Raw genomic sequence first — 16966 nt, 5'->3', positions numbered from 1 at the left:
CCTCCGTCCGGTCACAATACAACTCACACATAAGAATCATACATACCAAATTGATTTTGTTCAATAACATCCTCTTCATGTGGATCTATTATCAATCGTTTTATTTATCCTGGAATTCAAGTTATTTGTGTTTATATTTATATATTGTTATACGTATGCTCTTGCATGTTACAATGCCTAACTTTATGTAATCTAAGAAAATTAAAATATATAAAAAGAAAAAGAGGATTACTTTCAATTAAAGAAAATAGATAAACAAGAAATATCATTGAACATTTCTATACAATAAAAGCGTTCTGTTAAATTAATTTGCTGTAACAAGATCACAAAATATAAAAATTGAAATTACAACAGATATGATATAAACTTGGGCATTCTAAAACGCAAGAGAGCACGCATTGCACGTTTAACTTAATAGAATGTTTTTAGTTTCATGACAATTTTCATCTATCTAACAATTAATAAAAGGTTTTTTTTATTAATTTTACACTTTTCCAATATAACCTCAAACTTTGGAATAGATTAATTTTACGAAAAGGAATCCAATGTTTAGACAAAAAATATTACAATAAATACATTTAAAATTATTATTATTAACTTTATTTTATATTTCGTACAATTATTTATGAAAAATAAAGAGGATTACGTGGGATTATCTTTCAATAAAATTATAATGTCCTTCTTTTTCCGTCAAGCTTTCTTCCACCATGGGATCAATGCTGTGAGACAGGGATCATTGAACCGGATTAGTCTAGGGAAATTTAGAAAGTCTAGCGGTTGAGTGCCACTGCTCAGTCCGATCAGAGATCCGATTAGTTGTCGTAAACACCCTTTTGTGTCGTTACCTCCCGGGCTAGTAGTGGATTATTTTTCATATTGCCGTGAAATAGCTGAAATCATCTGTTCTCATCATGTTGACATATTCGGTGGCGAAAACAAAACTATACAGATTGATGAGACATTTCTAACAAAAAAAAATACCATCGAGGCCGAATTACAGAGCAAATGTCCATCGTTGTATATATTGTAAGGAAGATAAGACCGGCATCTTTTTTAAAGTGGATGGAAAGAGTAAACGTGATTTGTGGCCGTATATTAAGAAATTCGTTGATCCCAAGACTTCTAAAATTTGTACTGATAGTGGAAAGCAATATCATGGCGTTGAAAAAATTATTTCGTCTACTTGTACACATCACACTACAAATCACAGCATCGCAGAATTTGTGGCAGCAGATGATTCTACGAACACAATCAACGATCTGGAATGTCAAAATAGACTCCTAAAAAAAGCAATCGTTTCTCGAAAAAATACTGTAGCATTATATCAGTATATGGCATTATATTATTACCGGAAAAATATATTGGAAAAACAATATCAACATGATCGTGGATCACAAATTATGCAGTTTTTCGAGAATATGAGATTAGTTTACCCTGGTTGGATCAATGGAGAAAAAAAAGATGCACTTAGCTTGAAAAATCTTGAACCTCTTCCAGAAGATATTAATAATATTAATTTTTTACCACCACCCAAACGTCAACGTGAAATACCAATCGATGAAGAGTTTAATTTTGAAAACAGTTCTGATGATGATACCGACAATCCATTATTTGATCCATCATAATCGATGATACTTATGTTACAATTTTTTTATTTCTACTCTATGTAGACGAGATCGTAGTTTACTACACATTAATAAATAAATCATTTAAAAAAATAATTAAATTAGAAAAAATTTATTATAGCAAAGAATAGTTAAAACAACCTTCGTTCGAAACGCGGATCTAGCTCGCGGCTGGGCTGGGTTCGAAGGAGGTGCGGAGGAACGGACGCGCGGTGAGGTTCGGCAAAATGAAGTGTATCGTGGTTAACAACTAACGTGACAGAATTTATTATATAATGGACGGTCGCGATATTTACAGCGGATTGAGCGCACAGTGTAACAGTCGCGGTATGCACAACGGCGCGGTGAGCGCAGGACGCAGAGTCGGGGCGCACGCGGTGCGCGCGGGAGTGCACGCGGGTGGTGATCGTGACGGGCGATCGGCGTGTGATGGGTGGCGCGAGGTAAGGCGCGGGGCGCACGGGCGCGAGTACGGCGGCGAGATCGCTGCAATTCGGTGCGTTCGGTGGCAGGCGTATCCGGTGAGAAGCGCTCGGTGGAGGCAGAGAAGCGCTCTGCCCCCGTTCGGATACTTCGTGCGCAAGGACGCCGGTCGGGTACCGAGAAGCGCTCGGGGAAGATAGAGTATGCCAGAGGCTCTCTACCTTCGTCCTGACTAGCGGGCGCGGGGTGTAGGAGCGCCGGCCGTCGATCGAGAATCGCTCGGCGAAGACAGAGAATGCCGGGGGCGCTCTACCTTCGTTCTGACGTGCGGGCGCGGTGTGGAAGAAAGCTTGTCGTCTCTCAAGAATCGCTCGGCGAAGACAGAGAATGCCGGAGGCGCTCTACCCTCGTTCTGACTTGCTAGAAAGATGCGGGAATTCAGGATTGGTGCGGTCGGTCGGAGCGGTGATCAGGAAATCGCATTTAGCGTTAAAGACGCTCGTCTTTTATACCCGGCGCGGCGGCGTTACGCAGTGGCGGGGGTAGCGACGGCGATCGCGAGCGCCGGGATGGTGCGGCGGAACGGTCGGAAAATACGGCGTCCCGACGCCGCGATCGCGTTCGGCGGTCTTCGGTTGCGGTCGGCACCGCTCGGCGCGTTGAGGCGGTTGCCGCGGCAAGTCCGTTCGCGGGCTTCCTAACGCTACGATGAATGGTTTAAAATACGGTGGGCACACCGTGCCCGTTCCTCGCCCGGCGGATGGTCGGCCGGGCGGTCTCGGCGGGATGTTATGCCGGAACGATGCATCTTTGGGGGTGCATCGTTACAAGTTAAGATATTGAAAATTGGCACCTCGTGACACCTCGTTTCGCGTGGAAAGTGTATGCGTGGAGGCAGTAGGTTCCGCCCCCTTCTCTCTCGTGGTGGACCGCCTTGGCGCGGCGAGAGGGCTCCCCGTTCGGATCCGGCGGGTCATGTCCAGTGGCTTCTGTTAGTAGAAGTCACTGTGGTGACCCGTTGGTGAGGTGCGGGGTCTAAGAGTCCACCTTTCCTGCCGCCGGTCTACGGACCGGAGTGGCGGGAAGAATGGGAGCCCGGCGACTCCTTCAGGGACTGGCCTACGGGTCGGTCCCAATCGCCGGTAGGGGAAGGCGACTCTGACTTCAAACGCCCGGTCGGCCGGGACCGTTGGGGGGGAGTTTCTACTCCTCCCGCCGGCCTAGAGGAAGGAAAACCTCGACAAAAAACCACGGGGTTTTGGGGTGGATGGCTCCCTCTCTCATTGCACGCCGGTGCACCGGCAGAGAGGGGGAGCTGGGGTTTTATTTCGGGGTGAGTTTGAATCCCTCACCCATTGCACGCCGGTGCTCCGGCAGGGTGAGGGATTCGGCCTATTAGGCCGGGGTAGGGGTTATGGGGGAGGGTTGCCCCCGTTCTCGAGGTGGGCAGGGATGCCGTCTCACCGAGGGAACGGGAAGATCTCCTCTCCTGCGGGAGGGGAGATAACCCTCTTTCAGCCGGCCCAGTACGTGGTGCTGGACCGGATGGAGGAAAGGCCCACATCGGCGGCTTGCACACCAGGGTCGTGGACTCACGGTGCCGTCGGTGTGGAGGGTCGTCTGGGCCGCTCGGACGTATTCCGAGGTTGGGTCCAGGCGACCTGGGTGGCAGAGACCCGTCGGGCCGCTCGGACATCTTCCGAGGTCGGGGCCGGCGGGTCTAGCCGCCGGACGTAAAGGCCGGCGGCGTGTACGCGGGTACTCCGGTGGTCGGGGATCGCATCCTTCCCGAACTCGGTCACCGGAGTCGATAAGGGTCGTCGGTGCGGAGGTTACCTCGGCCGGCGACCCAACACGGTATGCTGGTCGCCACGGCGGGTAAGGCCTTGGAAAGGGTGCGACTTTCTTGGCCCCAACCGTCCGTGGGGCCCCCGCGTGGCTGCACCCGCTGCGGTGCCTCGGGGGTCGGAGCCCGGGAACCCCTAATAGCCCGTGGGAGTTAGTGGCTTCGGCCCGCCCACGGGTATGTAGGGGGCTGGAGTCCAGCGCCCCCGATGATAATTCTGGGGGCCCGTGACATAGCCACCTCCCCTGGGGGAACTCGGGGGCGCCGGCCGGCTGGGAAACTCCTGGTCGGTCGGTGGGGGCATGCCCTGGGTGGTGGAGCCGCAGCGGGGAGTGGGATCAAACCCAAAATGAATCGCAATAACCACAATAAAAACCAGATGTAGGACGAGGAATGTGTCGTCGTTGAGCCGAGTAAGACTCAGAGGACACAAGCCTCAAGCCAGGCGCTGAAGAAGACGGAGCGTAAGATAGAACGCAGGGGCAGGCGCTCATCAAAGAGCAAGCCATGCCCTAAGTCTTACAAGCTCCAAGAGTCCACGAGTACGGACTCAGTGGGAGATGAACGATCGAGGAGCCGCTCGAGGAGCTGGTCAAATAAAGAGAGGAAAAAACATCAAGAAAATCCTCCGTCATCACTGGCGGACAACGACGCTTCGGCAGAGTCCGACGACGAAGCGGACCACGCAGACGACCAAGTGAGCCGAAGGACGCGCAGGATACCCAGCTTACCCCCGATAGGTTGGAAACTGCCAGGGGCATTTTGGACGACGCGGAGGACCAGGTCGCCAAGCAGCTGGGCAGGGAAGATTGTCCGTCTATAGCGATGGTCTGGAAGGAGGGAGGCCAGGGCCGCAAACCAGAGACCGGCAATTATTACATTAAGCGCATGCTCGATGCAAAAAAGCAACTGGTAAAGGCGGCCCAAGAGCTGCGAGTTTTGCGAGAAGCGACCATCCCCGCCGAACTTTCGAACGAAAGAAAGGTTGCAGAACGGCAAGCCGAGGAGGAATTGAGTTACACACCGACGGAGACGCTTCCGGCGATAATTCTGGAGGCAATAAATGGTGTGGACCTAGTGGCCCAGAAGTCGGGCAAATTGAAAAGTCAATTTAGGGGCAGATTAAATCAATCTGCAGCGACAATCAAGGTCGCACTAACGAAATTAATAAAGCGTTATGGAGACGGGGAGGGCGGCATCGTGAGTGTTGTGGAGATGGAGCGCTTAAGGGAGTAGATCTCCATGCAGGAGAGGGAGATTGAGGCCCTCCGAGGTCTACAAACGCAATATGCGCAGTTACAAAATGACATGCAGGAGCAGCAAAAACGTGTGGAGCTCCTGCAGTCACAGATAGGAGGGAAGGACGCAGAAAGCAGGATGCGCCTAAGACAGAAGAAGGAGACTAAAAAGAGAAAGCTTTCTCTTCCACTGACGTCCTCTTCTTCTGAGGACGAACGCACACCCCTCGCCTCGATACAGGGAGATAACTTCCGACCTCCGGAAGAGGTTGGGGATGTCCCCTCAGCCTCCATGGAGATCGAAGGCGAGGGCGAAAGCTCCAGGAAGCAGATAATGGAGCAAATTGCAGTGGAGGGGATGCCGGCGGCAATGAGACCGGCACTGCAAGGAAAACAGAAAATTATAGATCCGGAGGTGTCCGCGCAAGAAGGAATGAGCACGCGATCGGACATCGAAGGATCTACGCTGGAGGAGCGCCTGGCGACGATGTTGGTTCGCTGCGTCAACGAAAAAGTAGGGGCAATGGAGGACCGGATCCTCGCAAAGGTGGGGAAGCTGGTCCCCCAGAGCCCCGCGAAGGCCGAACCAAAAATCACGGCCCCGAATGCTAGGACGGTCATCCGCCCGGAAGGGGCATCCGGGAAGAAGATGAAGGAGCACACAAAACCCCCGGCCAAAAAAGGAACGGGAAAGACCTCTCCTCAAGGAGGGAAGGCAAAGGACGGGGAAATACCCCGCCCTCAGCCTCAGCTTCTTGAAAGCGCGCCTGCTCCTTCCCCTGCCGCAACCATGGACACACCGTGGTCTAAGGTGGTGGGGAGGAAGGAGAAGAAGGGGTTAGAGAAGACCATGCGACCGCACTCTTCACCGCAGCCCGAGGAGGATACTAAGCAGCCGAGGCTCATCATCTGATTTAAGTTTCGAGTGAAGTTCTGCCCATAAGGGGATGCGTTTACGTTTATTTTGCAATTAGGCACCGCGGCCGTATACGTACTAGGTTAAGGATTACCCATTTAAGTTTTTCTTTACTGGTGACGGGTAAATGAACGGGTTTAAACAATTAGAAATAGGATTTAGGCTAAGACTAGCGCCGAACTCGCACGGCACTCATTCATTTAATTATTAGGCTCTTGCGAGACAAAGTTACTTTCTTTAATCACGATGATGTTTTCTCGTCGATCGGCGTAAATAAAATTTGCGAGATAAATAGTTTTGTTTGGTTTTGCGTAAAGTAAGAGCCGCAAGTCATCTCCAGGATTAAGGGAACACCCGACGCGTAATCGAGAATGCGATTAAGGCCGGGGCCCGCGAAAACCCGAGCCCGATGACGTCTACGAGAAGTCGAAACGTAGATCGTTCGGAGAGACCGTAATATGCGTCGCGCACAGGTCGGCGTCAAGGTCCGCACCAGGGTCCGCGAAAACGCAAGCCGACGACTTCTTCGAGACGAAACCTGATAGGATGACTAACGGGGGTCCGGAATGATGCCACAAGGTCGACGTCAAGGTCCGACCTGGGGCCCGCGAAGACGCGATCCGACAACTTCTTCGAGAGGAAACCTTGTGGGACGACTAAATAGGGTCCCAATAATGATGCCAGGGGGTCGGCGTCAAGGTCCGACCTGGGGTCCGCGAAATCGCGAGCCAGACGATTTCTTCGAGGAAAAACCTCACGGGGCGAATGACTGAGGTCCAAATAGTGGTACCAGGGGGTCGGCGTCGAGGTCCGACCGGGGGCCCGCAAAAACGCGAGCCAGACAACTTCTTCAAGAAGTCGCGATGGAAACCGACTCAGAGGAGGCCGACGAACACGCCGGAGGCATTTCCGTCGACGGCCGATGACGGGCCCGGGAAATACCGAGCCGGGGGACGGAAGCGAAATCCGAGCGTAGAATCGGACTTGGGAGGCCCCATAGAGTAGATACACAGACACGCATCGACCGGAAGTCGAATTTAGGTTCCGGAAGTAACGACCGTAATTCCGGAGGTAACGACCGTAATGCCTGAGATAGCGAGCGTCGTAAAATGGTAAGCAGGGTATCCGATAATCAGTCAGGCGCGATATCGCAATGTATGAAACATCGAGAACGTTCGAATGTTTGAGAGTAATAATGTATAAGATTAAGAGTCAAATCATGTAAGTGGAAGAAGATTCGAGAACATTCGAACGTAAACACTAGCGAGTGGAAATTTCCGTATGGAAACACGAGCGAACAAAGGCCCACCGAGACAAACAGATCGGAATGCGGGCAAAAACTGCCGTCGCGAACCGCCAAAATCGTAAACACGCAGGAATGCGGGCTCAAAGTCGAAAACAAGTTCGAGCATGAGCCGTGGTGGGGGAAATTGCGGCGAATCGGGGAGACCGAGCGAAGAGTGGGACTCGAGGCAGTCGCTCGAGAGAGGTAAACGCGAACGGACGTATCCGAGATACACCTCTGATTGACTTAGCCGCGTATTACGCTACCGCCAGCGATACGACAATAGTAACTTATAATCGCGTAACATCTTTGAGTGCGAAGCGAACATTGTGAAACTGAATTCTCGTATTGGTCATCAAGTAATTGTTAATTGATCTAAGAATAAAAGATCATTAATTTACATAATCAAAAGTGTCTCAAGTTAGTGAATACTTACTTGATACTTACCTGATCCTTCGATATCGGCGAATCGGTGTCCAGCGGTGATCCATGTCCAGCGTTGACGACCCATTCGTTGTCCAGCGGCGATCCAATTGACGATCCATCGTTGTCCAGCGGCGATCCGGTATGCGGTAAGGCGATGATCCGGGGAAGTCCAGCATAGGCGATTCAATTGACGATCCCACGTTGTCCACCGGCGATCAAAGGTCACATCGTTGGTGGTCCATCGTTGTCCAGCGGCGATCCATCGAAGACAGGAACCTGAAACAGAAAAGATGGTTAATATAGATGTCCTCTGACGAGATACATATTTCTTACCTTCTCGGTAGATTATTGGTTAAACCGAGTGGCGACCGGGCAGTAGATTGACATATTTCGCGAATTCGAGCCGTCACTTAGCCACGTCCGGTTACAACCAAACCCTTGCCGAACCAGACTGCCAAGAAGATGGCAGGACCCGGCGGGAAAGCGGCGATAAATGCTGCCCCTCAGCAAGGTAAGGCGAAGGTAAAGAGGAGAGTGCCGAGAACGTCGGCAGTAACCCTCACGTGCCCCGAGAAGGAGTATGGAGAATGGATGGAGTACGTGAGGCAAAACATTAAACTGGAGAACTTAGGAATAATCAAGTCCCCAAATATCAGGAAGACGGCGACAGGGGCGATAAGTATTGAGTTATCCGGGCAGGATAACGCCGCCAAGGCGGACGCCCTGGCGGCCAAAATGGCCGACCTGCTTGCCGATAAGAAAGGGGTACGGGTGGGACGGCCCGTCATGTCCGCAGAGTTACGACTCAGCGGTTTCGACGAGTCGGTAACTAAGGAAGAACTAAGGGCGACCCTGGCAAACAAGAGGAACACCCACCCCTCAAACATAACGGTGGGATCGGTACGCAAGACACCGAATGGGCTCTGCACGGCCTTCGTCAGGTGCCCGCTGGCCATAGCGAACCCATTGGCGAGGGAGAGCCGCATAAGAGTAGGATGGACGGGCGCGAAAGTCGAAATGCTCGACAAGCGCCCGTTGCAATGTTACAGGTGCCTAGAGTTCGGCCACACGACGCTCACGTGCAAGAGCGAAGTGGACCGAACGGCGAGGACGTGCGGAGCCCCCATTAAATGCCCCCTTTGCGCCGGCAAAGGGCTGCCAAACAATCATCGTGTTGGCAGCAAACCCTGCGCTGAAACGAAGGTGAAAGGAAGGACAGCTTTCCAGAAGAGGAACAAAAAGGACATCAAAACGCCGAGTGAACCAAAGGCCGGCGCCAAGACACCCAAAGGAGGAAAGGCGTCAACGGCAACGGTAGCAAGACCACTATCTATGGACAAGTCTAAACCTAAGCCCAAGATAGTGGATGTGAAGAAAGTTACCCGTTATGAGAAAACCGGTAAAGTAAGTAAACCCCCAAAGGCCCCGAAGAAAACTCCCGAGGCTATATGGAGGTTGACAAGGTAAAGGGAAACACGGTGGGGGGGGGGGGTGGCCCCCGTAGACAAAGCTCCAGAGCCAATGGAGATAGAGATGACGACGGCGGCTAATAAGACTGCCGAAATGGAGAAGGAGAGGACGGAGGACTCGGCAAGGACAACATAAAATGCCCCCCGAGTCCTTAAAAATCCTACAGGCGAACCTAAACCATGCCCGCGCCGCACATGATTTATTCATCCACACCCTGGCTGAGCGCGGGTGTGGTTTGGGTATAGTGGCGGAGCCCTACCGAGTCCCGGCAGACCACCCCTGCTGGGCCATGGACCGCAGAGGCTCCGCCGCATGGAGGACGCTGCAACACGCCCCACTGTGCACCCCGCTTGAGGCCGAGGTAAGAGTTTGTGGCGGCAAAATGGGGGCTCATCTCCGTCGTAGGAGTGTACGCCCCTCCGAGCTGGGACCTGGCCGAGTTCGAACGCAAGCTCTACGATTTGGGGGCATGCGTTCGCAGATGTTTACCCGGCCGGGTCATGGTGGCGGGGGACTTCAACGCGAAGTCCTCGCTATGAGGTTCCCCGCGCACCGATAGGAGGGGCCGTGTTGTGGAGGAATGGGCGGCGGGCCTCGGCCTGGAACTTATAAATTCGGGCCGAGTTAGCACGTGCGTGCGGCGGCAGGGGACATCCATAATTGACCTGACTTGGGCCAATTCCCCTGCCGCCCGCGAAATCAGCAACTGGGGGGTGGTCGCGGGCCAGGAGACTCTGTCTGATCATATGTACATTGAGATGACGGTCCGCGCCACCCCTCCGGAATGGCTAGCCCGCCGCCAAACGACGGAGAGGAAAAGACGGAAATGGGCCTTCAGAAAAATAGAGGTAGATTACCTGAAGGCGGTAGTCCTAGGACTGACATGGTGGGATGGCGGCGACGTCGGGGAAGACGGGGAAGTAGAGGTGGACGTGGACGCGGAGTCGGGGAAACTGGTCAGAATTATGTCACAAGCTTGTGACGTGGCCATGCCCCGGCTCCGTCGTCCCCCCCCCCCCGGCGCGCTGCCTATTGGTGGACGGAGGAGATAGCCAGTCTCCGGCGCTCCTCCGTCCACGCAAGGAGACAGTGGCAGAGAGCCCGTGCAGGGCGCGGGACTCTCGATGTGGAGGAGACGGGAGAGACCTCTCCCGCGCAATTCGTGCGGCCAAGGAAAGGTCCTGGCAAGAGCTCCTCGCAAGCGTAGAAAAGGATCCGTGGGGGCGCCCCTACAAATTGGTTCAAGATAAATTGAGACCATGGGCGCCCCCTTTAACGGAATCATTAGACCCCCGGTTCGTAGAAAGGGTCGTCGACACTCTGTTCCCCGTCGGCGACCAAGGCGAGGTCTCATTCCCGGAGACACTTCTTTGGAAATGGGACGACGAGCTGGGGGTCAAAGAGGATGAACTCGCGAGGGCTCTCCGCAGGGTCAGGAGCAACAAAGCTCCTGGCCCTGATGGTATCCCAGGAAAGGTCTGGACCTTGGCCGCGGGGGGACTGGCCGGCAGAATGCGCAAAGTTTTTACAGCGTGTCTGCGCGCCGGCCGGTTTCCCCAGAGATAGAAAAAGGCCAGCTTGGTGCTCCTGCCCAAGCCGGGCAAGCCGGCGGATTCCCCGTCCAATTATCGGCCCGTGTGCTTGCTGGACGAGGCAGGCAAAATCTTTGAACGTATAATTGCCGAACGCCTCGTCCAGCACCTCGAACAGAGGGGAGGAGGTGGTCTCTCGGACGACCAATTCGGCTTCCCTGCGCGGCGGTCGACGATCGACATGATCAAGCGCGTCTTAGCCCGCACGGAGGCCGACATTGAGGGGGGGATGGTAGTGATCGGCGTTTTTTTGACGTTAGAAACGCCTTCATCTCCCTCCCCTGGCCTGTTATTGGGAGGGCGCTCCAGGACTTGGACGTCCCTCCCTACTTGATAGAGGTCGTCCGAGACTACTTCGTTAGCCGAGGACTTACGTACACGGACCGGGACGGGGTCCTGAGGGTCAGGCTCATGGGCTGTGGGGTCCCACAGGGATCAGTGTTGGGACCCTTACTGTGGATAATAGCCTATGACCTGGTCCTCAGGGTTGCCCTCCCCGACAATTGCTGTCTCTCGGGATATGCGGACGATATATACCTGGGAGTCAGCGAGGAGGGCTGGCAGAAGCTTACCAGGTTGGCCAATGTGGCAGCTGCCTGTGTGGTGCGCTCCATCGAGAGGCTGGGTCTGGAGGTGGCCCCGCAGAAGACGCAAGTAACTGCGTTTTACGATCGCAAAGCGTCGGGGCCGCCTCCGAAGGGACTCAGCCTCCGAATAGGAGTTAAAATACCGACCACTCCTCACCAGAAATATCTAGGGTTGTGGCTGAACGGCGAAAAGAGCTTCAGCGAGCGCGTCGCGCGCGTGGCCCCAAGAGCCGAGACGGTCGCCAACAGCTTGGCGAGGCTATTGCCGAACATCGGAGGGGCCGGCGGCGGCGTGCGCCGTCTCTACGTGGCGACGGTCCATAAGGTGCTGCTTTATGCAGCACCGGTCTGGTGGGAAAAGGTGGGCAAATCAGCCCGCCTTAGTAGGCGAATGACGGCGGCCCAGCGCATTATTGTAAACAGGGCCGCCAGAGCCTACCGGACCGTCTCCCACGTGGGGGCGACCACCCTCGTCGGGATTCCCCCGGTAAACCTGATCGCCGAGTCGTACGCCAACATGTACGACTCGGTAAAGGCGATCAGAGCCAGGTTGGGGGAAGTCCCGCCGAGGGCGTTGGGAGCGCTGAAGCTCCAAATCAAGGAGGCTCTCCTCCGGAAGTGGGGAGAGTTCTTGGAGGAACCCAGGCTAGTTCCGGGGGAGAGAATTAGAACGGCCGTCCAGCCGGTACTCGAGGAATGGGTGGAAGGTAAGAAAAAGAGTGATCTTACCTTCCACGCCGTGCAGGTGATGACGGGGCATGGATGCTTCAGTCATTACCTGCACTGGATCGGTAAGGAGCGCACCACATGCTGCCACCACTGCCCGGAGGAGGCAGACACGGCGCAACATACCCTTGAACACTGTCCCGCTTGGGACGAACAGCGCCGTGTCCTCCGGGCAGCTATAGGAGAGAATCTCCCCCTCCCGGCCGTCGTAGCGGCGGCGGTCAGGAGAGGGAGAGAAGGCGAAGACAGTTAGAGGGCATTCGTCTCTTTCCGTGGCATTGTCATGTCACGGAAGGAGGCGAGTGAAAGGATAAGAAGAGGAGAGGTTCTTCTCTCTTCTGACAATGAGAACGGAGGAGATAATGGGGCGCCAGGACCACCACGGCCGGCAATGGGGCCGCACATGCAGCCGGTGGTCCTGTTGGAACGATGGCGTCCCAGTGCCATACAAGGCACGGGTGTGGACAACGGCAATGTGGGTGCGGGGGTGGCTCACACCGATGAGTGAGTCATTCCCCGCGCCCTTCCGGCTTCCATCAAAGGGAAGTGTCTGCATAGAAGGTTAAAGCGCGTGGAGGGGGACGAGGGCCACTGCGATAGCGGTGGTTCCTCCTCCCCCCTCCACTCGTGCGGAACAACCCGCACGAAGGAGGGGACGGGGTGCCTCGGGGCCTGCCCTTGCATGCTCCGGCCTCTCGGCCAGCGGGAGGAGAATGGTGGGAGGGGCTACTGTCCCTCCTGAGCCCTGTCCTCCCGCAAACGGTCGGGGCCGCGGACTGCGGGGGTTCGGCCCGGGGCACGGCTCGTCGGGTCGACTTAGTCGACGCCGCGACGCGGTCCGGGGGGGCTCGGACGGATTCCCCACGGGGCTTCCGTCACAGGCGCTCCCCCGGGTCGCGGTGGGTCGGGGGCGATGCTCGGGGCAACCCGAGCGTCGACCCTGCCTACCCTCCACGGGAGGGTGCGGGGAGGGGAGGAGCCCACTCTCCCTTTGGGGATGGCCACTCCTCCCCTCTCTCGCCCGGAGGCGGGCGTGCGGCCGGGGATAGCCGCACGCCCGTGCGAAAGCAACTCCGGAGGAGGGAGTGGCGGATGGGGGTGGTGTCCCCCCATCCGCTACAAGTCAGGGATTTGACCAGCAGGTCAGACACGAGGAGGCCCATGGACGTTATGCATTCTGCGATTCCCGGGGCCTCCTCACATAAGTGCCAAGAGGGACACCCGGGGGAGTTTTAGCCGGTAGGAATCCGGCATAACTGCCCGCCCCACCCCGGCGGCGGGAGTATCCTATGAGGATATCCCCCCCGTTACCAACAAAAAAGGTTCCGCCCTCTTGCGGGGGGGGGTCTACTATTGTTAAACTAGACACATGGTGTGCCTTCAAAGTACATGCGTCGGCTTTCCACGCGTGAAAAGTTGTAAACCCATGTTGCATCTCGTTTCACATCGACAACATATCAAGGTCATTGAAATCGGTGAGATCGCCCTTAATCTAAAGTTTTACCAACATTAACACTGTATATCTCGAAAACCAGAGCAGTTAGCCCTATGTGCGCGAGCGGGGGAAGGAGTCGGAGTAGAGGCGCGTGAGAAGGGCTTATTGCAGAATTCTTGTCTTTGTATTTACACAGTCTTTAATATCTAGTTATTTACAATTATCTACAGCGTCCGCGAGTCACGAGTTTATTCCTTGAAGAAACGACTCTTATTCCGCGAACCACGGTTCGCACTGTCCCGAAATATACTTCGCGGAAAACGACGTTTGTTCCGCGAGCCACGGATTGCACCGTCGTCGGAGCCTTTACGCGAGCAACGCAAAGCCTTCTCGTATCGCAAGAAATAATTCGCTTGATTTAAGTACTGTGGACGTATTAGAATCGAGTGCTTGCCGCGCGCGGAGGGCCGGGCCTTTTATACCAGAGCGTCACACATCCCCGGTAACGAGCCGAACAATTAGTTGAGCCAATAGGCCGCAGCGCCGACCCACCGAATTTTCGTTCGATTTGAACTCAGCGGATTTCGGAGTCGGCAACCGATCAGCTGTTTACGCCGTGGTCTTTCGCTCCGTCCCGAATGTTTATGTCGCGTATCCGAGACAAAGGGATAGAGCTGGCACACGCAGAATAAAGGGAGACCGTTTCTCGGCCTCTCGAAGTTTCCGAGAATAACGTTGGTTATTCCCGAAATAATTCTAAGTTTAACTTATAATTTTATTCGCGATTATTCACGCGGTCGTTTGCGAAAGCTCGCTTTCGAACAACCTATAAACCTATATAATTTTTTGTTCAGCATTAAAAGTACTACCAGGAACCGTCGTCAAATTAAGGCGCCAGGGTTATCAGAATCTAACCTAGTTTTTACATAGGGAATGGTCACATAACTTTTTAGATCGAGGACATTGCGATCCCTATCATCATTATTAAGGGTACATTCTCGTCAGTTGGGTCAAATTTTGGCAAAAATTGTTTTTTGCGGAATTCGATAGCTATAACTGTCTAGAATATCATGTTAAAAGGAAAAATCGAAATTCGTAACGGTTCAAAAGTTATGAGCCTCCGAGCCGACCGAGTCAAAGCAGGTAGCGAGCGTCGCGCGGCTCAGGTACGTAGCGCCGAATATTCCTCGTACATTTATCGACCTTTCTTTGGGTTTATGATTTCACGTAAGGTTTTCTATTTTTGGCGTTAGATGGAGCCTTTTTACACTGAACTATTAGGGATTACACTGGTGAAATCAGGTTTATAACGTACGAGAAACACGTGTGCGATTTTGTGTCTCCCGCGTTTTTGACGTCTCAGTGCGTGTATTTTTTAAAATGCCTCAAGACAGAAAAAGCGACAAATACAGTTCGAAACGTCCCGGTAAAAAAGGAACAAAGAGAAGATTCTCTGGGAATCAACATACAAACGAAAATGAGCAAGAATTTGCCAGCACGTCAGCGAAGAAAATAGACGGTTCGGATGACTTCGAAACAACTGTTTCGCCGAGTAACGTATATGCAGTCGTGAATTTCACGTTAGTTTTTACTGTTCTTTCCAATATTTTAAAATGCAAAAAGTGTAACGGAGATGTCAAATTTGGAAAAAAAGACGAACATGGCTTGGGATTTCAACTTTCTGTTTTATGTAAGTGTGACGAGAAGTTTATTTATTCGTGTGAAAAAATTAATAACAAATCCTACGAAATAAATCGGCGGTTAGTATTTGTCATGAGACTTTTGGGCGTTGGAATAGCTGGCATTAATACCTTTCTTGGATTGATGGATCTTGGAAAAAAAATTAGCAATAATATGTATTACGCTGCCGTCGACAATATATTCGTTGCTGTAAGTGCTGTGTATAATGAAGTCATCGGAAAAGCAGGTCGAGAGGAAAAAGAAAAAAATGCTGCCAATGGAAACGAGGAGAAAAACTTGACAGTATCAGGAGATGGATCATGGAGCAGACGAGGATTTTCTTCTCTGTTTGGTATTGTCACAGTAATTGGACATTATACTAGTAAAGTGCTAGATACGTTGGTAAAGTCATCCTTTTGTAAACTATGCGTCATAAATAAAAATAAAATGACGGACACCGAATTTGACACGTGGTTCAGCGAACACGAGGATGATTGTCAAGCCAACCACAAGGGAAGTGCCGGAGCTATGGAAGTGCAAGGAATGCTGGAAATGTTTGCCAGAGCAGAAAATCTACACGACGCGAAATATTCAAACTATATTGGAGATGGAGATACGAAAACTTTTAAAGCTTTGTTACAACAAGACCAAGAAGTTAGTAAAAAAGAATGCATCAACCACGTGCAGAAAAGGATGGGCTCAAGATTGCGAAAAGTTAAAAAAACCAACAAAAAAGTCGGAGGACGTGGGCCTGGAAAGCTCACGGACAAGTTAATAAATGAATTAACAATTTATTATGGACTCGCAATCAGACGGAATTCGTGTGACGTTGATGCAATGAGAAACGACGTGTGGGCAACATTTTTCCACAAAATATCGACAGACGAAGAGCCTCAGCACGAGAATTGCCCAAGTGGACCAAACTCTTGGTGTAAATGGCGACAAGCGGAAGCAGCTGGAACTTTACAGTCATATAACCATCCTCCTCCTCTCGACTCGAACGTGCAGGAATTAATTCGGCCCATTTATGAAGACCTTTCATCGCAAGATTTGTTGAACCGCTGCTGTGGAGGATTCACACAAAACAACAACGAGTGCTTCAACAAAACTGTGTGGCAGTTCGCTCCAAAACACTCTTTTTGCTCCTCCAATATTATAAATATTGCGACATATTTGGCCACCTGTATTTTCAATGAAGGTTTAAAACCGATTTTGAAAATTATGTCGATTATGGGAGTCACCATCGGCCCAAATGCATACGAGTATGCTTGCGCTCGCGACGCTAACCGCATAAAAGACGCCGAGCGGTTATCGTCGATTCATTCAATCGAGGCGAGAATGGCCAGACAAAATAAAAGATTGCAGGAGCAAGTCAATTTTGAAGAAACCGAAGGATTATTATATGGCCCTGGAATAGCTGACTAGCGGTAAATATCAAAATATAAACATTTATGTCGAAAAAACTATACTTAAAACTTTACGCGTTTTCTGGAAAACAACGTTTTTCGAGCTGGCGACCGTGATAACTCAGTCAATTTTCAACGAATCTTAATGTTTTTTTTTTTTAAATACGCGTAATTAAACTCTCTATCGCATGAACCACAATTATGCCGATACGTTGTAAATTGATTTTTTTATAAACAAGAAAGTAACGAAAAAATTCATTAAAAACGCATATAAATTTCAAAACGCCGCCATTTTGTTATTTTTGGATAGA

At 52.1% G+C, this 16966-nt stretch overlaps 1 protein-coding gene across 1 annotated transcript; it reads left to right on the top strand.

The window, feature by feature from the left end:
• Positions 1-14949: 14949 nt before the first annotated feature.
• On the top strand, positions 14950-16966 carry LOC139781730 (uncharacterized). Its single transcript, XM_071720611.1, has one exon. It carries the CDS (start codon positions 14950-14952, stop codon positions 16672-16674), a length of 1725 nt encoding a protein of 574 aa, XP_071576712.1. The 3' UTR covers positions 16675-16966.

Source organism: Temnothorax nylanderi, unplaced genomic scaffold (genome assembly GCF_030848795.1).
Source record: "Temnothorax nylanderi isolate EJ_2023f unplaced genomic scaffold, tnyl_v1.0 TNYL_tig0357_pilon, whole genome shotgun sequence".
NCBI lineage: Eukaryota > Metazoa > Arthropoda > Insecta > Hymenoptera > Formicidae > Temnothorax > Temnothorax nylanderi.
The sequence above is the reverse complement of the archived record's forward strand: the minus strand, read 5'-3'. Positions and strand labels throughout refer to the sequence as shown.